Source organism: Aptenodytes patagonicus, chromosome 7 (assembly GCF_965638725.1).
Source record: "Aptenodytes patagonicus chromosome 7, bAptPat1.pri.cur, whole genome shotgun sequence".
NCBI classification, from domain to species: domain Eukaryota; kingdom Metazoa; phylum Chordata; class Aves; order Sphenisciformes; family Spheniscidae; genus Aptenodytes; species Aptenodytes patagonicus.
In genome coordinates, this window is record NC_134955.1 from 36870972 (window position 1) to 36893239 (window position 22268).

The 22268-nt window shown below is 33.5% G+C and overlaps 1 protein-coding gene across 5 annotated transcripts in view; it reads right to left on the reverse strand.

Moving 5' to 3' along the window:
- The window catches only part of RYR3 (ryanodine receptor 3), a 285143-nt gene that overhangs the window by 28033 nt on the left and 234842 nt on the right, over window positions 1-22268 (reverse strand). For 3 of the 5 annotated variants that reach the window (XM_076344903.1, XM_076344900.1, XM_076344905.1), the window contains exons 70-88: window positions 19697-19867; window positions 19160-19219; window positions 17882-18013; window positions 16921-17033; window positions 14049-14148; window positions 11188-11297; window positions 10340-10391; window positions 9594-9644; window positions 9219-9318; window positions 8895-8974; window positions 8552-8628; window positions 6840-6913; window positions 6580-6597; window positions 6016-6096; window positions 5526-5614; window positions 5013-5141; window positions 4527-4631; window positions 3293-3374; window positions 1651-2975 (exon numbers count right to left, since the gene is read on the reverse strand). In XM_076344903.1, the coding sequence (XP_076201018.1) occupies window positions 1651-2975; window positions 3293-3374; window positions 4527-4631; window positions 5013-5141; window positions 5526-5614; window positions 6016-6096; window positions 6580-6597; window positions 6840-6913; window positions 8552-8628; window positions 8895-8974; window positions 9219-9318; window positions 9594-9644; window positions 10340-10391; window positions 11188-11297; window positions 14049-14148; window positions 16921-17033; window positions 17882-18013; window positions 19160-19219; window positions 19697-19867 (2949 nt within the window). Of the gene's footprint in view, window positions 1-1650; window positions 2976-3292; window positions 3375-4526; window positions 4632-5012; window positions 5142-5525; window positions 5615-6015; window positions 6097-6579; window positions 6598-6839; window positions 6914-8551; window positions 8629-8894; window positions 8975-9218; window positions 9319-9593; window positions 9645-10339; window positions 10392-11187; window positions 11298-12873; window positions 12971-14048; window positions 14149-16920; window positions 17034-17881; window positions 18014-19159; window positions 19220-19696; window positions 19868-22268 lie in introns of all 5 variants that reach the window. The other 2 variants (XM_076344904.1, XM_076344901.1) reach the window with 1 other exon arrangement.

The window sequence follows — 22268 nt, forward strand, 5'->3', positions numbered from 1 at the left end:
GATTGACATTTTCATTGAACTGCTACTTCTGTACAAGTCTATTATATTCCTAAGATTTCATACCCAAGCAGTAACAATGAGCTCAAAATCCAACATTTTACATGTAAAATTATAACTTTTCCTCCCATATATATCACTTCACTGATTTTCATCTGCTATTTTAAGGCAACTTTGCACTTAGCTCTTGATTTTACTGCTTCTATCCATCTGTTTGTCATTAAGTTTTATCATTGTAAATGCTTAAGAAAGACATAGTGACTTCCTGAAGGGAATTTTTGATTCTTACATTGCTGTTTCTTCTTTGAACTCTACTTAATATTTATATCCAGTGCTCTAACTGGATTACTTGAGCCGTTCATATACACAATGTGAAGAGCAATTTCTGTAATATAGAATTAGTGTAAACATTATTTTGGTAAGTTTCACTAGATAACATACTAAAGGTAAAAGCTGGATAAATTGCATAGCTGACTTCACATTAATGACTCAAAGTATCTGCACAAATTACTGAGCATTTTTATCAATAGTTACAAACAAATCTGAGAGAAATGTATAAATTGAAGTAAAGCAAAGAAAATTCTAAAATATTTACTCAGATCTGAAGTAAAATATTTACTTCAATTATTGTTGAAGAAAATTTTAAAATATTTACTCAGACCTGCTAAGATCCTTAAGTTAAAATAGTATTTTTAAATACCAACCACATTACATTTATGCTAAATGAGACAGGATTTTAAAAGACTGTCCTTTTTAAATACACACATAAAAATGAATTAATAAATAAATAAGAAAAATAAATGGAAAAATATAGTTCAATCTAGCCAATAAACAAATCTTGGAGAAAAACATATGAATGAAGAGGAAATAATGAACTAAGAAGTTGTACAACAGAGGTTTATCTTGAAAATATCTGGAAAGCATATCATAAAGAGGTGGATTAATGACGAGAGGAAAGATATATTTGAATAACAAGTAGAAACAGATCAGAAGTGTAGAGTGAAACATAATGCCTTCCAAATATGACAAATGCATTTGGGTTTTGACATATAGTTCAATCCATTTTTAAACAGAATGATAGATTATACTTAGCTCAGCTGAGTGGAACAAAATATATTGTTCATAAAACAGAATAGAAGTAAAGAATGATTATATGATAAACATTAAAGTACAAGAAATTCAGGCAAAATTATTTCAAATAATAGGAAAAAAAGGATATTTTATTGTATGTGATCAGTAAAGCATGTAGAAAAAAGACGATAATGATAATGCCTTATTATGGAGAAAGTAGATTGTAAAACTAATTGAAATATACTGTGAAAAAATTGGGTATGCAAAATAAACAAGACTGTAAACTATTTAAAGCAAAAACTGTGCCTAGAAAGCTGCTAGCAATTTTTGTTTTGAATAAAGTCCAAATGAACAATAACAACAATTTACTGCAGTGAAATCTAAACACGCTGGGCTGAATTTTTCTGCCACATAAACTCTCCAGTTTGCTTTTAAAAGAGTACAGATTATAAAGTATGTTCTCATCGAGAACATTTATTAATCAGTTAACTGGCAAATAATTCAGTTACTAATAGAAAATTCAGTAATATATTTGTATTATTATTATTTTCTGCGAAGACATACACAATCTCTTTAACATACCTTTAATCCTTTTCTCTTACAAACTGTGTTTTCCAAAGATGACTGGGTATCGGTACCATGGATTTCTGCAATATCTCCAAGTCCAGCATCATGACCGTGTTTTAAGCCACCTTCTTTCTTTGTATGAATGCCAAAAATGTCTGAGATCATGTCAGTTTCTCCCTTTTCACCCTTCACAAACTGCACAAGTTCAGCTCTGATGTCATGCTCAGTGCCTTCAGCTTTTTCTGCTTCCATAACATCATCATGGATTCCAAACTGTGTTGGGTCAGGCATGTCCCCTAATATTTTAGTAACTTTAATGTTTTTGGCTCCTTCAACCAGGCCACCCCCAAATACAGTGCTCCAAAGAATCTGGAAAATTCCCCACACTATAGTAAAGAACAGTTGGAACATTCCTACAAAAAGGATCCAGAAAAAGGAGAAAAACACTTTCACCATCTCTTTTACTGTCATCTTTCTAACTTTCCTGTATTGTTTCCTTAGGTTCTTCACAGTGACCATTTTAAAAAAGTTGGCAACATTCTTCTTCACTGCAACACAGGCCATTGCAAAAGCTGAAGCAGATTCCAGGGACTTCTCTTCTTCCTCATCATCTCCAATATCCACTACATAACAAGGCTCTGCCTCTTCCTCTTCCTCAGGCCTCTCGGATGAATCCGTTTCAGAGATCTGGGATGCTAACTGCATTTCAAAGATTGTATCTTCACAGAAATTCACAAAGAGTTCCATTTTTTCTTGCTCTCCTCCTTCATTGACAACATCAAATATGAACTGCCTTTTGGATTCCTTCACCTGTGGCTTCTCCCACTGCATTCTACTAGATTCACTGATTTCAAAGTAAACTCTTTCTATTTTCTTGGCTCCACCCATTATTTCAATACGGCCAAGGTATGGTTCAAAGTAATTAAGAACACTTTCCGCAGGTTCAAGTAAGCTCTGAAGACGTGAATCATTAGGCATGTGCTCTGAAAGGTTTGTTAGCAGTACTGCTACATTAAATCCAATGTCTTTGGCTGGTTCATGGAATCTTTCCACAAAATCAACATAGTTAAACATATCATTTTCATCAGCTTCTGCACAGGACAGCAGGAATTCAATCTCTGACTGTATGTATTGTTTTTGAGCCTCCATTGATTTCTGGAATTCCTTCTTTGAAATGATGCCTTTACCATCTGGGTCATGTTCTTTGAAAGCATCTGAGTTAGTCAGATCTTTTAACTTGAGGAACATGTCAAAGAACTTCAAAATCATTTCTACATTGCTAGATGATTCTACAAGCGTGTCTACCATTTGTTTTCCAATAGTTCCATTTACAACGTTACCTAAGTAGTGTGTTAAAACAGGAAGTTATTTAGCATCGCTACATTTTAAATAAATAAATTTCATATTCATGCTGAGAACAGAACAAAAATGTTCTTAAATCTTCATAATTTTTCTTTCAACGTGCTTTTCTGTAGCAGCCCTCTTTTTCATGACTATGTATATTCCAGAATAATTGTTAAATAAATATGAAATAGTTTTTTTCCTGGCATTACATAAAGGCAATTAAAAACAGTTTAGAAAGTTTAATGTAATTATTGTACTTTATATTATGAAGCTGAGATAATTATATTTGACTATAAAGAAAAACAGGTCCAACCTTCAAGCAGTGACAAGAGCATCACTACCATATCCTTTAGCAGATCTAGCAGTTCTTTAAGCAATTCAATCTGACCAGAGTCCTGGAAAAAAAACGGAGTGTAAGTTGTTTTTTCTTTGTATTTGTCTGAAAAACTAAATACATTTGGAAAAAAAACAGTATGCAGGATGGTTATCGAAATGTAGTTCACATTCTTCAGCAATATTTCATTGTCATTTTATCATGATTACTATCAGAAGTCTTATACAATATGAGGGTAACTTGCTGCAGCAGAGGTATTAGTACCATAAAGATAAGCTTTAATAAAGCATTAAGGAGTACCGAAGTGCAGATAAGGGACAGCAGAAACTCACAAAATTGGTTACTCCACAGATCTGGCAGTATTCATCTCAGAAAGAATCCATCCTTTCTCACTTCACAGGGAATATTTAATGGCATAATGCATTACCACTCAAACAGAACTAGAACTGTTTAGTTCAACTACAGAACGTGGTAAGTCTAACACGGACTTGTGACTAACACTAAGGACCTAAAAACTATTAAGTATCCTCAAAATTCTGATATACTTCTGTAGGGTGGGAAGAAATCTTATGAGTAAGTCAGAGGGTAGCAGAGACACTGAAGAAGAGTGAGGAAATGACTCTCTGCACTGTTGCGTTCAGTGCCTAGTGGCTTGAGTGTTTGAGTACATTAAGCAGAAGTCGCAAAAGAACATAGAAGCCTGAAACTGCGAAGAGGGGTAGGACTCCACAATGCCCTGCACAGTGAAATGAACACTGCCTGTTGCCCTCCTGCTCAGTGCCTGTGATGAATTAACTGGACAAGTTGACTGTCACATTCCCTCCCTCTCTGAATCTTTCCCAGCTTTTGTCTTGCCCTACTTAGCTGTAGCATGGGAACCATGCTTTTAATGGTGCTTCGGCTCTGACAGATCATCAGGTTTTGGCAACAGGGAGGAAGGAACAAAATTGCCACCTTCGTTATCAGAAAGGTATAATTGAGTTGGAAGCAGTGAGTTTGATATTAGAAAAGGTGAGTGCACAGTGATGATTAATGCTAAAAGGAGTGATATGAAGATGTTAGTCCTGAGATTCAATCTTGCACCTCTACATTACAATAGGCCCATGCACAACCAATGAGTATCAGCATATTAACTGCTTTACAGCTTTCAACATTCACTTGGCTGTAATTTATAAGCATATGCAAAGAAGGATTACTTGACTATTGAAAATACCTGTGAAAGTTTCATCTGCATATTGGCAAAGACATGAAGAAAGCCAACAACTGCATCCCACAGCCTACTATGAGCCAGACTCTGTTGATTACCTATGCAAGGGCCCTAAAAAAATTAAGAAAAACACATTTTTTTATTTATATAAAATAAAATAACATAACATAAAACAAATAAAACAATTTGCTTTCCTAAGATTTCTTCCTGGAAAAATAAAAGAAGAAACTTCAGGCTTCCATGAAGCTACATGAGAAAGCTTCCCAAGGTCTCTTTGGTATCTAGTGCATAAATACTAGATCGTATCATGTTAAATATGCAGCCATTCACCTGTTTTAGTATTAACTTTACACTGGGCCAGTGATTCCATGTAACTTTATAAAAATTAAGAAAAAAAAAGCCAAAGTATTTATAAATTTATGATAGGACATGATCAGGCTATGTAATCATAGAACTTCAATGTTACTACCTTGAGCAAAACATTTTGTTTACCTGGATATATTCTGTAAGGGAATTGAATATTTGTTTGGTGACAGCCAAAGCTTTAGAGAAGTTACGTTGTCCTGATTCATCGATGAGATCCTTTCCTGAATAGTACCAATAGAAGTCACTGATTGATTCCTAAGAAAAAACCCAACAATGTTATATTTTCTAATTTTGGATTCTGTATGCAGTATTTACTGCCTGCATTTGTATCACCAAAAGTTGAATCAGCAGCAGATGAAATTTAGTATTCTGTGTCAATCTGTTTCTCATGGCAATAACTTTTTGCGTTTCTATCTAACTATGCTCCCTGCAGAAGTGAACAATGAAATAAATTAACAAACATCTGGTTTCACACAGAATTCTGAAAGGTCATCTATTTTAAAAGGAAAGAAGAGATGAAATAAATTATATCAGAATTCTTTATTTTAGATATCCCTGAAGAGAGGATTTTCACATTTGATTTCAGTAAAATGTGAATTTATAAATATGTTACACTCCATTTTCCTGTTTTTTCCTCACCTGAAGACGCAAGAGATAGTCAACTGTACTAATGATAATATTCACTGTTGTGGTGTTGCCCATCTGAGTACGTAGGTAATTTTGAAAATCTGAAATAAGAAGTGATTTGTGTTTGGTTAGTATATATAGGAATAAAAAATACAATGTTATTTTCATATTTTCATGGAGACATGGAGAATACATTCTTTTTAAGTACCTTGTTGGGTACAGATGCTTATGTGGTGGAAGTTGAACTACAGTAGATCACAATGTAAATACAACTGAAGAATTGTTTTCCACATGACTTGCAATAGGCTTTACTATTAACGATTGGCATAAAAACTGAAATTAAGATTTAAAAAATTCAAATTGAACTCCGCAATTCAAATTGTTGGCATGCCAGAAAATGAAATGAGTTAGAGGAAAAAACCCATTAGAATCGGTTCTATTCAACTCTGTTTAAGAACAGACTCATCACACATTTTCCCAAAAATTAATTCAATTCACTTACCATTGTTATGCCCTTCACAGAGCAGTTGTAAAAATCTAAATAGATCTCGAGTAAATTCATCATGCTGCAACACTTTTTCACCTTTAAAATATATAAATACAATGATTATGTGACAACTGTTATGATTAAATATGCAGAACACATAATCTTACAGCAACCTTTAAAACTGGAATTCTAATTAAAAAACAGTATTATAAAAGCATTAAAGCAATTTAAAAGAAACAGACTGATAATAATGAAAAGAAAAGCTGAGACAGAAAAAGCAAAGCCAAGATATTTAGCACTCCAATGCATCCATGGTTAAAAAAAAAAAAAAAAAAAAAAGAAAGCAACAGGATATATATCTAGTAATTAAATGGTTAGTCATAACTAAAATCATGCCTTAAATATGAATGACACTTCTTTAATAAGCATCAAACTGTTTATCCAAGCTGAACACACAACCTGCTGCAGACCATAAAGCTAAACCTAAAGATATCTGGGAAGATGCAATGAAAGATTTCTCTCTGTATTTGCAACACATTTTTGCAACGATAGCATTGAAAACTGTAAACCCAAACATACCACGCTCACGAACGATAACTGTGGATCAAAGAAAAATAACAAGAATACAGGATAAGAATATTGGAAGTTACAATGTTTTTCTTAAAAATTATTGCTAAAGATTTTGTAAATATAAAGCATATTCAGAACTCAAAGCCTAGAATTACTTATAGTAAGTTTATCAACAGAAACCTCAAGCCACAGAAAATAACAGTTCTAGTTAAAGAAGGAAGCACGAATAATGTTTTAAGCACTACTGCAATCAATTTCATTCTACTTACGAGTTCCTTCTTCAGTAACCATTCCCAGGCCTTCTGCTTTATTTTGTCTCTCAAACGCATTCAAGTCAAGAACACTTATATTGAAAAAAAAGAAACAAACAGGAAAAAGTACTATAGTACCCAATGGAAAAATTATTTTCTTCTAGGAAATCTCTGGAGGCCTTCAACAACTAGACTTGACCCACTGTGACATGTATTGCCTCGTATTTTATTTAATATGGATATCAAATAAAAGAGCTTGGGTTGAAAATAAGGGTCCAGTGTCCATTTCTGAAAAGAAATGAGTCTCAGGTCAGGTCTCACCACTTACCTAACTTCACTTCCAGCAACGTCATTCATGGTTTCATGTATAAATGAAAAGTAGAAAAGGAACCTGAAATATTACTGTTTATATTGACTTAAACCTGCCTGCCAAAAGGACATTACTGCAGTTATTTCTCAGTCACACTGTTTTCCACTAAGTTATCACTATTATTTCTATTATATTGTTACTGTATATATTATGCATTATTATGTTATTCAGAAGACGTATGGAATCTCTGATTCCATATTCAGAAGACATATATCGAATCAGAGATTCCATATCTTCCAAGGTCAAAATACACTGATATCTGAATTTTCTTTTGCTAAATTGGCATAGCCCAGTATGTGGAATAGCGGATGATGATTTCTCTCACCACCCAGTCAGAATACTGTCATTCAAACAGTCCAAATATAATTCTATGATTATCTATTTTTTTTCAGTTAAACAGCAATGCAGTCACATATTCTACTATCTAGCAACATCATTAAAATCAAAAGCATTTTTTAAAGCATCATTTTCATTCTCTTGTCAGTGTTCAAGTCATTTTATCAAAACCTTTTTTAATGAAGTCCTGAACAATACACATACACAATTGGTAATATCATCACTGCAGGTCCTGTTTGAGCAAGTCCTTGCTAAATTGTTCTACATAAATGGAAAAATTACAAGATAAATGTTATTTAATTAGGCTGCAACTACTCAGCGATAATTTCTGCAGTGCAGGTCACCATTCCTTCCACATTTTGTCCTGTCTTCATACAGCTTCTCCACTTCTAATTCCCAGTCTACTCCTTCAGAACACTTCTGTTGCTTTAAAAGGCTGAGAAAAAGAGGTTGTCTACTGTAAGAGTAATCAGAAACACCAACAGTTTTCCACCTTCTTTATGGGAGTCCTTTACCTTAACTAATTTGAACTTCTGGTTTATCAAGGGAATGAACTACTATAGTCTCACCGGCCACATGCCATCTCTAACAAACCTGATACGTACACAGAGTATTCAGCTGAAGAGACAGAGATTATGTAACTCTTCAGAGATGCGCAGAAACTGAAAGCTCAGTAAGGCTCCACTAGCCTGTCTCTCCTTCAGTGATGGCTTTTCTCCATCCTTAGAACCACCCAGACAGAAAACCTGAGGGATCTGGGACCAGTAAAGGAGCCATTACACTTTACTTTTCTGCCTCTCCAAACTAAGCCTTCAAAGGCATACACAGTCTTTGCTTTATTTTCTCCCTTGGAAGAATACTCTAAAAGATTAACATACTGTTCCTCTGATTCACAGAAATTTCCCACAAGACTTCTACAATCTGTGCCTCCTGTAATTGAAATCTAACAAATCCACCTGCACTGAGCAATAAGCCACCAACCTGAATAAAACTGAAACTGTAATAATACGATTTATGCTTTTACCTGCAGGACTGCATCAACCCAGAGAGACTTTGAAAAAATCCAGCATCCTTTTTCTCCTTCAGGTAGTCTAGCATTTTCTACAGGGTATACATTTTTGGAGAAAAAAAAAAAAACCTATATTAAAATTATACAAATTAACAACTTCCTGAATTACCATTCGAAATGCAAATCACTGGCAAGCAATAATATCATTGTTGTTATACCAAAAATACCCTGATATTTCTTCACTGTTTAGCTTAAAATTAAATGCATTAAAATAAAAACATGACAGAACACTAAAATTCTCAAAAATCACTTGCCTCCTTTATACAAGCAAGACTCACAGTAGTTAGAAAAGCATTACCTGTTGAACTATGGTATTCCCACCATTTAGAATAGCAATACCAAGTTTTAGTGTTTCAACAACCATGGGTCCTGTATGACCTGTCAAAACAAGGGTACAGTCAATAAAACTTGCAGTTATGAACTATTCAATTAGAAAAGCAGTCTGGAAATTTTACCTAGTATAGTTGTAATTGACATTTATTTTGCCTCATTAGATACCATATACAAGTTGTATATGATATACATGCCATAGGTATAACGACATAATACACTATATATATGTATAGCATTATACATATGATATGTATATCATGTATACTTTTAATACTTCACAGAACATTACCTTTGCTTGCACTAATCATCTGAAGGACCATCTCAGCAGCTCCACGATCATGTAAGCGAGCTTGCTGATAGAGAGTTCTCTGTTTTTCCATTTCTTTCTCCTGGGTGGGGAACAAAAATGACAACTGAATACAGACTGGAACTGATTCAGGAAAAATAGGAAGATGAGAAATGTGAAGTTGTTGAAGGCCACCTGCCTCCATAATCCATAGGTTGTTCGATTCCAAAACTTCAGAACACACCATCTTTCTTTTATATGAATAACCTAGTAAACCAGCTCAATACACACTCTGTTATTCTTGAATTTAATCTAGTGGACATATTTAAAATACTTGCACATTAGGTGATGGGAAAGAAAAGTTATTTAAACTCTCACCTCAAATGTCTTTTCTTTTTCTTCTTCTTCCTCGTCTTCTTCCTGACAGCTCTTTTTATGTTAGAAACAGAAATCACAAGATTTTGCTTATTATGAAACATAATGCCTATTTTTACTAGAGTATTTCTACAAAAATGACCAAAGAATTTTTTTCAAGCAACAGTTAACGGCATTAAGAAGATTTAAAATCCCTGTAATCGTAAATATTTGTGCTCATGCACACTAAGAAGCTGATATTCCCTAATGTATGAGTACTTCAGGGTATTGATCCAACTACATACACACCCTGTAACTGCAGGCTATGTGCTTTTGTGTCATATCTCTATTTATATACATAATATTTATCTTCACAGTCAAACTCTCCTCACATGTCAGCTGTAATCAATATGTTGCAAAAAATGTCAACTTATTTTTGACAGACTTCAAATACTAACTCCAAAATAATTACCCAAAGAATAAAGATAACTAATATGTTAAGACTGCTCATGAGTTAATCCTGTACAAAACAAAGTGCCAAGTGATATCAACAGGATTGCACCTACTACAATTTCATAACATTATTTTAATGTAGGAAATTTCTCATTATATATATAACTCTGAACAGCATTTGCTTCATTAAAAATATAGAAATTACTAGTATCAAGCAGTCCACATAAGAAACAGAAGGAGAAGGTTTACAAAGCATCTAAAATTAATGGGAAGTACCTGAGTGGAATGAGGGATGGAGCTTGAAATGATATATTTACCTTTGCCATCATGGCGGAATAGGCAATATATAAAGGATCATCTTCTAGTTTGCTATAAAGAGTAAAACATATTTAAAATTATTTTACGATGTAGTAATAAAAAGATGTCATGTTCCTACTAATATTTAAATACCATTTTTATTACAGGGTATTTTATTAAAGTATATACACGTCTACTTGAAATGCTATTACACTTGAAAATCGTATTATAAATGTATTTTCTTATTTCAAACCAAGTCTCTCTAACTTTTTAAGTAAATGATTTAGAGGTTTATTTGGACATCCAACTTAGTCATGTTGAATAAGTAAGGATCACTGGCTATTGCAGGTGCAGAAAAGTATTATGGAGATATAAGTTAGAATAATTATAACTGTCAGATGGCAAGATTATGTTAGTCATACAGAAAAAGTATATGAAGCACTGAAGTACCCTACTCATACAAAATACATATTCTAATCAACAGTCTAAATTCAAACATATTCAATAAAATGTAATGAATACCAACAACAAGAAAACACATCTATTACCAGCAGAGACCAGGGGAGGGTACTCTGCATGAACCAGCAGTTCTTATAGACTTTATGTTTCTATGAGAATTCATGCTCGGTCGTTTCTGTATTGGGTATTTACCAGCTTTTAAAATGTCAAAAATAGTCAATATTTGTCTCAATATAAAGGTTATACCAAGTTTAAATACATGAAAACTCTAATGAAACTGAGAGGTAAAAAAGTATTCACCATGCACAATAATGAACTGCAGTTGTGTTAAATCACTTCTGTAATGTTATTAGAAATTCAATTACTGTGTGCTTTTACTCAATGTGCTTTTCAACACAGCTCTTTTTACCTTCTCTCTGTGAGAGCACTGCGACTAAAATAGAGGATAATCTGATGAAGTGGATCAGGCTGTTTTTTCTCGGTCTCTTCCTCTTCCTCTTCATCTTTTTTTGGAGGTGTCTGTCTCAAGATTTATATCAGAATATACAAATTAAGCTTTGTGAGTAAGAAAAAAATTGAGTAATTAAGTTTAGGAAGGGATTTCCTTAATTTTATTCTGTCCAATTTGTATTAAATTCCAGTATTCATCTTATTCAGCAGCTTACAGCAAAACCTGCAACATTATGTGCCTGTATGACTCAGAATGAGTTAGAGTATCTGATTGTTATTCATATTTGATAGTAACATTAGAAGTTTCTCATTTGCAAGGTATTGAGAATGAGACAGTGCAAAACTTAGGGAAGCCTTATTCAGCAGAAATTATGTGTTTCCAGTGGACCAGAATTGAAAGAAAATCCCAGCTTCTAATAATTATTAGAATTATTGGTAAATGGAACTATTTTTAATAATAGCATCAGACACATCCTATGCAGACTGTTTGCTACAAAACTTTCGTATATAATTTCTAGGTAATCTTGATTGTACAAATTTAAGGACTGCTCTTATTGTCAACTTCAACCATTTTTTGGCGGTTTGAAACATAACTTAGCCAGCACTGGCAAAAGAGCAGTGTATCACCTTTACCTTACTTGTGTTATCACCCCTTTGTAGGGTTTGTAATAATTGTAGAATTATTGTAATTATAGTAATAATTGTAATTACAGAAGTTCAGTTTACTTCTCTAGTAAATCTGAAAGAATTGTAGTCACTGTTTTGATTAATGGCCTCATTCCTTCCTTTAGAAAGAAGCAACAAAGTCAAAGACTGTGACCGTATAATTGTCCAGAGTATGAGAAGAATACATTAGCTGTAATTCTGAAAAATCATACAACCTTCTATACCAGTGGGTCTTTAAAAAGCACAACATGACTGCTTTTGCTAACACTGAAGCATCTCCTGATACATCTTCATGTGATCCATGAAACTATATATTAATTTTCATGGTGTTTTGATACTATGGAGATAGGCCCCTTGGAAGTATTTTAGACAAAGTAACTACAGAGAGGGAAGAGAAAAAGCAGTAGGCTTTCTGAATCAATATTCAGTAACAAAATGCTGAAGTTCATCAATCACTTTTATCACGTACACATGTAAACTAAATTTTTGCTGAATACGGCTGCGTATATTTACTTCTCCTTATGATGTATCAACAAGAAAACAGCAAAATTAATTTGTATCAAAGCTGAAAATGTTAAAATTAAATATTATGCATCAACAAAAATCTTAAAAAGGGGAAAAGGATCAACTGTGTCAAGCTTTAAAAAACCAGTAAATAAAATATAGGAACATAGGAATTACCATAATGACAAAAATAGTCTGACAGTTCATCTAATCCATTTCTCTTCCCAAGAATGAGTATCACATAGTTCGTCTGAAGGCATAAACCACCTTAATGCACTTCAGTGTGCATCACAGGACGAATGTCTTTTTGACCACAGCAGAAAATGACCTTATGCCCTGAAGCATAAGGATTAATATTTTATAAGATTATGCATATGCATACAGTACAAAAAAATTAAATATAGTTTATAATAGATACATAAAATATACACTAAAGGGGGCACTGAAAAATATGCCCAATTACGTCAGTACTTACAGCCAAATCCTGAACTAGTTTCTCCTCAAATGAATATTCCTCTGTTTCTATCCAATAGTTCTGATAGCCATGGAGGAAGAGGTTAATAGAACGGTGCCTGGGGGGGTTGTGAAAGGGAGATCAAGAGGGGTAACGGAACATAGTATAACAGCTCAGGTGGTTAATGATTAGTAAGGATACGTATTTGTACAATTCTGATCCTCTGATTGGTCAGTGAAACAAAACGTAAAACATAACTAACATTCCGTGACAAATCTGCATGTATTTTTGAACATTCTTACTATTTTTTTTCTACACGTAAGTGTACATTACTTTTTGTTTTGAAGGCTTTGGGAGTGCTAATGTGCATTATACGTGAAACTGCAGGACTGGAACCTTAATGCAAGCATGGGAAAAATACACACTTGAACAGACTGAGAATGAGTGGGTGGGATTTATACCTATGAGATGTAAATCTAGTTTACTAGATTTAGGACATTGAGACAGCAGAAGTTGGCCATCAACACCAAAATAATTATCAAGTGCTTTCCAGCATGTTATCTGCAGACAGTCATTGCCTTCTTCCACACAGAGAAGCCTAACCTCAGCTGCTTTTCTTTTAGTTCCAAATCAGGGCAGTATTAATGTGTCCTCAGAGAAGCTGTATTACAAATACATAAAACCTGCTCTAGAAAATGACCAATTTTAGAAGACTCTTAGGCATATTAATTACTACTATACAGTATTCATTAATTTAACTTTCCACAGAAAATACAGCTCATGGCAATAAGACTACACATAATAATGGCCAAACAATTTTCCATCTTTACATTACATTTGGGGGAAAATTTTGTTCTGAGGTGCACTACATGAGGTTACAAAGGTTGTTCCACACAGCCTTCATTTACTCTTATCCCGCACCACTAACAAAAGCTATACAAATTGGCTGTATATACTATGACTTGTTTAAATACACTGTGCACATAAATTATTATTTTATAATGGAATAGCTATTGAGCCAACCTTCTAGGCTCTCCTGCTGGCACTGGTGCCATTTTATTATCAAACTTCAAAAACTGACCAATCAGAATCCCATCTGAAAATTGTACAAATTCATGTTTTATGACAACATCAAATTATGGCTGGGAAGGAATAAGTGTGCGCATAAGGAAGAGGCTCTCCACAAGTTACATTACCGTTAACTTGAGTATAAGCCTGTCATACTGAGTTTTTTCATGTACTTTTTCCAGCCAAACACGTTGAAAGGTGCTCAGGAAGAAATTGCTAATTTTGTGTCTGAAGAAAAGCATATAGGTTTTCATTGAAGAAAGGCACAAGTTAAATTCAATAAAGTAGTCAGAAAGAATGTATTCGTAAACTGTGTATGAAAAATTGCCATGTACAACTTCGCTGTATCTATGTGCATATACAGATGACAGAATATAAGACGATTTTTTTTACAAATTAATTTTCTTAAAACATCAAACATAAATACACACATCTCGGAGAAAACATTTATGACATAAGACACTTTTTCAAAGCCATGTATATTCATTAAACACAGAACATGAAGAATTAGTATTTCCTAACTTAACTGATGGTTTTTTCCTTGAAAAATAATTTTTTTTTTAAATATAACTATTTCTTTTGAATCTCCAGGCACTTCTCAGAAAAGGGAGTACTTGGAATATTTATGGTAGAAATTGAAGTTATTTTTCTATGATTTAACAAACACCTGCACATCAATAGACATTTCAATTTCTGAAATATCTTACTGGAATTCCTAAAAACTGATACATATAAGAATGTATTTTGAAGAAAATGAGATTGAAATATGAGATTAACATTAAATTATATTGAAAGCCACCTAAATCTCCAGGAAAATTTCAAAAAAGCTCATTATTCACTGAAGATATTAATCTTTTCTAGGATTAATGAAAGTGTACCACCATAATGTTTGCTTATTGCCCTTTAAATTAATTGATTCTAGCATCAACGTTAGAACTAGCACTCCCACAAAGCTGCAACTAAAATGAGGAAATATACAAGATAAGGAGAGCTGCATTTGAAACTCTGGTTCAAAGAGATTTACATAGCTCCTAGAATTAATCATACCCCACTTGAAATAATCTCCCTAGGGTTCAGAGATGTCTTAACAACACAATCAATTTAAATGACGGAGATAATTATAGGTGCATAATAGTGTGATAACCTTATTTTCCTGTCAGAATCCTATGATTTATCTAGAAAAAAATGTGTCTATAAACTAATGAGTTTTAAAACTTTGTTCTGCACCTATCAATTGAGCAATAAACCTAGAAGTCCCTGCACATTGCAGGGGGGTTGGACTAGATGAACTTTAAAGGTCCCTTTCAACCCAAACCATTCTATGATTTTATGATTCTAAGTCCAAAGTGTTTTTTCACTCTTGACTGTTTTGAAGTGCAGACACCACAATTAATTGGCTAAAATAGTTTTATGACAGTTCATTTTTAGAATCTACAAGATGAAATAACTGGACAGATTTGTTTCACGTTCATATTTATATTAGGACTAAACTCCACCACAAAATCTACCATAAAGTTTCAAAAGAACCAACCTCAATCTTTTTAACACAGAAAAGTTTTTAATGAAAATTACAGATAGTGTAAATGTTCTACTTCAATGAGTATTACTCTATATTTTCTTGAAAATGAAAATACAGATTAATAACCCATTTTGCCCCTTGACAAGTGTTCCATCAACCTCAAAAATAATAAATAAAAATAGGGTTTTTTTAAAGGCAAAAATAAGATGAACCATTTTTATTATTTGGGTGCTCATATATATTCCAAACATTTTAAGAATTTATAAATCCAGAATATGGTTGTAAAAAAAAAAAAAAAGCTCACAAAAATGTTATACCGAAATGGGTGCTCTTTATACCACTTCCTCTTGTTTTTCCAAACACAATTCTTGAAGATGAAATGGTTGATACTAGCCAGTTTGGTTTTATGTTGTACTTAAACCTTTTCATTTCTCTGGTTCTTTAAAGATTGCCTGGTGGTAGTGTGACAACTTAGAGAAGTTATTATAGTCTAGAACTACTACTTTTTCTAAAGGAAGGATGTGTGCTTTTTACAGTATAACTGGCTTTTTATTTGTCTTGTGCAAACCTAATATTCTTCCAGTATGTTAGTGGCACAGCTACAGACCTTTAGCCAACATCAAGCATGTAGATTGGCTTTAGTAAAGGCATTGAAAAATGCAATGCAACTCTTCTGTTAAATACTTTGAAAACAATCTTTGAACAAAAATATTAAACATGAAAGGTGAAAAAGTGCAGAAGAAGGTGAGAAGCAAACTTAATTAAGGATGTGCTCAGGCTGTATCTGAATAAAAAGCAGATTTGTTGAGAAGGGTAAAGGAAATGACCCCGATGCCGCATGGTCTTAATATTCTGTTTAAGGCAGTAGATGGATCCAGGCACAGGATGCACTTTATTTTGGACTTTATGGTGTCTACATTCAACTGGAGTAAGAAGCAGAGCAACACACAAGTCCAAAATATCATTCTGCACTGCTCTGCCCCAAAAGTCGCTTTAATACATATAACATTCTGATATAGTAGCTAAAGATTGCATTAGACAAGCTAAAGAGCATGAAGCATTCATGCAATAGGAGAGGAATAGCCATAGAAGTTAAAAAAAGAGAAAAGAATACAAACACAGGAGACTAAAGAGTAAAAAGAGCAACCAATCAGAGGCAAAAAAGGGACAGAAACAGCAACATCTTAACAATTCTCACAGATAACTTGAGGAACTATACAGAGTAACAGCTGACAAAAATGAAGCATTTTGGTTTTGAAGCAGTGTAATTCCTATGGTCTTTTTCCCCCTACGGTTATTTGTCAGGAGACAAGTATTTTGCTACTGTGAGGAATTAGCTGATACCAAACCAACTCTTTTGTCTCTTAAACAAAATTACATAGGCTTAACAATCAACAAACTTGTAGGTATACACACAAGCAATATTTGCACTCAGAAATGTAAACAAAAGTTATGAGAAAATAAACCTTTAAGCCATTTACCTTGGCAGGTTGTATAATGGTGCCATTCTGAAACATGCAACAACAGCCCTTTTGCGTTGTTTTGACAGGAGTTTGTGCCAAACAGCTTTCTTTGATCTCAGTGGTTGTTCAACCTGTGGGAAAATATCTTCTAGTACATACAATGGAAACTCTTCAACTTTTATTCAAAACTTTCTTTTTAGCTAGTGGTTAATGTAGATAGCAAATTAGAAAATGTTACAAACGCTCCCCATCATCTGAAAAAAAATGTTCTTTTGGGGGTTTATTTTGGTTTTTTTTGTTTTTAAATTAGTTAGAAAAAATACTGGGGCTCTTATAAATAGCACCTCTCAGTTTATACAGAAAAGCTCAAGATGCCAGAGTATCTCATGCGTGGGACTCCTTGGTAAAATTTTAAAATGGTTCTTTTGTCCAACTATGCATATTCAATTGTTCATGGGAACCAATTTCTGTGCTATATCACTTGTGAATGAAATGGATTAACTTTATGTGGGAAGAGTACAAATGCCTTTTTGTATTTAAATTGTATCATTTGAATGAACAGGCAACCTATTCAAAAGTTGCTACGGCATCCTCAGGTGCCGAAACAGGAGACAGGCTGAAACCAGTATATTAAAAATAAGTGCACATGCAAACATCTCTTCCTAAAATTACAGAATTTTCAGCTACTGAATGGTGATGATTTGTATACTATACTTCTTGTGACTGTTCACAAAGTTTTGCAGAGGCAAATACATCCTGAGTTTTCCCTGAAGCTAAATTGTGGCACTTCAACAGGCTACATTAAAAACTTTGCATATATACACATCTGTATGTGTGTGTGTGCGCATGCACGCATGCACAAAAATAATTTTTATCTGAAAACTTTAATAATGACACTCACTGAAGTCAAAATAATCTCTACAAGGAAAAATCTCATGCTACTTTAAAACAAACACAGTATAGACATTTAACTTTTTACCTGTTCCAGATGATACAGAGCAGCTGATATCCTCTGCACACGTTCCACATTTCTCTCAGGGTCAGTGGGTTCATCACTTTTCAAAATGTCTTTGTAGAGATTTAACTGCCATTTCACAGCTGGATCATCAGACTGAAAACCAACATATTTCGTATGTAAGCTGCTGAATGAAGATACTGAATTTGATTACCACCACTATTATTCTCATAGTATAATAAAGAATGTTATAGATACTCCCACTTAATCTGTCCCCTTTTAGTCAAAATTAACATCTGCTAGCTGCTCAGAAAAATGGCATTAGATTCTGTGTATTGTTGGGTAACTGAACTCAATTCTTAAGCAAGGTTCTGTATTTTTATTTCATGACACCAAATAAAGCGCCCTGGGACTGACACCAAATAAAGCACCCTGGGACTTCTGTATCCCATTTAACCGCATTAAAAATAAGGAAGCACATTTAGTACTGGGATTGAGTTTAACTCCTTGAAGGACTTCTGTACCGACAGTTGGAAAGCTGTTTTATGGAGTGTATAAAAGACAGCTGGAATTTCAGTATGTAAAGAGTTACAGCCAAAGGTTTGGGGTTTTTTTTGCAAGACAGAAATAGAAAAACCACATTAGAATTACTTAGTGTGTCCAATTTAAATTTATGTAAACAGAAATTTATAGCTACCAGACAGTTATCTCCCATGAGAGATAAATGAGTTACTCTTATTATGTTCAAAGACTGCAGGCAAACTTCTAAATTATTTATTATTTACAAAACGATGGGGATTCCATTTTGGTATCACCTTTGACAGTGTATTCAGCATATAAATAGTAGGAACATAAGTGTGCTTGTAAAACTCTTAAGTGTTAAGATGACACAAGCTTTTCTTATTTTATCATAGTCACTTTAAAATGCATATATTCTTAGAAATACTATTTAATCATTAGTGCAAGTTAAGTTCAAGAAGAGAAGCTGAAATACTGTATTTTAATTTTATTTTCTTCTTGGATCGAGTTGATTTTAAGTAATTATAGCTTTAAAACTACCAATATCTCAATTCTTTACACTTGTCCCATTCTATAGGACTTCCTGACACTTGAAAATACCAGCCAAAGCTACAAATAAACTAATTATTGTCATGAAAAAATGATGAAGAAAAATGTTAAAATGGCAATTTTTCTAATAGCTTTTCACATTCTTGTGTTTTTTATGTATCACGATAAACAATTGTGACTTCTGTGTTTTAAAAGTGCACATCAATATCTTTAAGGCAGATTTTTTAATATTACCTTTTCCTGCAAATGCAAGTTGTTACGTAAATGTTCTTTGACTTCATCATCAGTGTCCCTCTGTAGAAAGGTAGAAGCATTTTTCAATTCAGATTATCAGTCATCTCATAAGAACATGTACAACATAGAACAGCTTATTATTTTAATATTGAAACTTAACCTCTTTTGTTTTCAAAGTATGTAAGTTAGCAGAAGGGCATGGGACAAAGGCTTTCTTTAATTTTGACCACAAAACAAGGATTAAACTTTGAAGGGAATTACAGCTAACAGTAATACTAACAGTATTTCAGTATTTGGTCCAAATGAATATGCATATGTAAAAAAGTACATTGTATACAAATGGAAAATGACATGGAAAGGATGGCAGCTGTCTATACACACCACTTTTTCTTATGAAAGCACAATTAGCAGCTATAATTGCTTGCAATACATTGATATATTTAATTATATTGACTGCTTAGATATCTATTCCTCAAAGTTCAGTTTATAAAGTTCTGCTTATTTTGCATTAAAAACTATTACAAAGTATACACTTACATGGCTGTATCTAGTCTTAGCCAAAGAGATGAGCTCTTGATCTCCAGGAGTACACATATTCAAACCAATAGGAAGCATCTTTTTAAGTGCAGCTACAATCAAGGATGTTTGTATGGAGTACAAATCCCCTCTACGTTTTGATTTCTTTCTCTCCTGATCTTGTCCTCCAGACTATAATTAAAATAATAGAAAAGTAAATGACTGTAATTCTCTGATCACACACTTTTCCAACATGCTCTTCCCCTAACGGTCCAAGGAAACTATGTTCCTGAGGTAGTACAATGAATTAAAAATTCTACATTAGGGGAAGGGTGTACAGACTTGAGCGGGAAATGTAAATGAAAACTTTTGGTGCGCGCCAATACAGAAATTGCAAGAACAGTAATATTTTAATAGCAGTAACATACTTTTGTGTGCATTCATACATATGAATCTAATTATATTTTCTGGATCTTACCTTTCAAATCAGAAACAACCCTGAAATTAAAAGCTGAGTCAGTCTCGGGGGACACTATTAGTTCTCAATGTTACAGAGACAAATTCAGGATGTTTACATTTTTGTTAGGAACTTACATAAAGATAGTTATCCAGGGTCTGAATGAATGAATATTGTCTGATTTGTCTCAGCTGAAAAATACCAGTATCTAAAAGGCTTTGATTCAATGCAATAAAATGCCAATGAATTAGTGTCTCTGGGGAAAGCACTGCCCTTTGGCTTTGGTTAATATAAGTAACTCTGGGATGAAAAATTAAGTAAGTCTTTTGCATCTTTGGAGATCATGAGCAATAGGAAAAGGAAAACAAAAGAGACAGAGAAGTAAACAGCACAACAGAATAACATCTTCCCTATCTTCTTACAACAGACACTGTACAACAATATTTCACATACAACTTTCCATTTATGAGACAGTGAACCAAAATCTTCAGAACAGACCCATATATTTAATGAACATATGGTAAACAACAACATAAAAATAGCCCAGTTCTGAATTCTGTACCTAGATTAAACTCCTACTATGCTCAAGGGGAGTTTTGCCTAGGTAAGATTTCAGGACTAGGCCTCCAGGCTTATACAACACTACAAAATAGCAAATGCTTGCATTTAACCCTCCACATCCTTTTCCCTCTGTCAATTAAGTTTTACTGACTACTGTTTTTATAATACATTGTGTAGTTCCACATAAGGATACAGCAGAATCCATTGCAATTCATTATTTACCAATTATTGCCACACTATTATCACAGTAATCACTGGAAGAAAAAAAAGCAGCCATACATATTCTACTCAGTGGTAAATTTTGGCAAATTCTGTCTTCTAGATGGTGAATGTCTGTGTACGTAGCTGGTGTTGAGCATTTGCAGGTCAGAGGGAACACACAATGGATGTGGCTTCCTTTCTTAAGGAACTAACAATTGCAAGAGAGTACTTTGCCTCAAAGCTTTGCTTTTGGAAGTGCCTTAGAAATAGCAGTGATGTAATGGCTATAATAATGACATTATTTGTACTCTACATCGATAGCAGACAAACAGATCCCACAATGTATCACTGTATTCCAGTGGCGTCACTATGCATCTTAAATAAGGAATAACAAAATATATACTATATATATTAAAAAAAAAAAAAAAATGGAAAGAAGGGGAGATACTGGTTTACTTTTCTGCATCTTTATGCTTGAGGACATTTTACACATCCAATTTTCTTTATTTTGAGATTAATAACTAGGTATGAACGAGATATGTGAACCTTAAAACCTGAACATTTTTAAAACATGAAAAGAAGATCCATTCTGCCTTTGCCATCAAATTCTGCTGTCTGTGAATTCACAACTCCTGCTGATAAATGTATAAGTAGAATCACAGACAGAAATCTAAATGACAATAAAATTATGTCTCTTTCAGTTCTAATATGCAGCTATATGAGAAAACACAATACCTTCATTTCATATGTAAAGAGCATTAAATTGGATATATTTTGCCTAAATAATTAACTGTGCTAAAAGGATCTCAACAAGAAAAATGATATAATCTGGCTGCCTAACAGCACATAATGATCTTACTTGTCTGAGGATTTAAACGCAGAAATGGACATTTCTTCAACAAACATACACAGAAAAAGAATTACAGATTCTCCAGTAGATTCGTAATAATTAAATATACAATCAAAAAGAAGAAAGAATTTATTTATACTAAAAAAAAAATCAACTATAAACTGGTTAAGATGATGGAATTAATATTTTAATTATTTCCAATCCTCCTTAAACCTTCAATTCTCTGAGATTATACAGCATTCATTAAATCCTACTCTATATACCTGGGGAAGTTTGACAATAGCAAAGCATGAAATCAGGTCTATTAGTTTAACACAACTGCTCATGTATTAACTTATGCATCCAATTTAATTAATTAAAAACTCTTCACAGCATCATGTGTGCTTCTCAGCACACAGGGTGAAGGGAAAGATGAAAGGGTTTTATGCTCCATTTTGCTGTTCATTCTGCTTCACCAATGAAGAACACGCCATAGGTCAAAAAGTACTCATCTATATTAGAAATTCATATTTAAAAAAGATAAT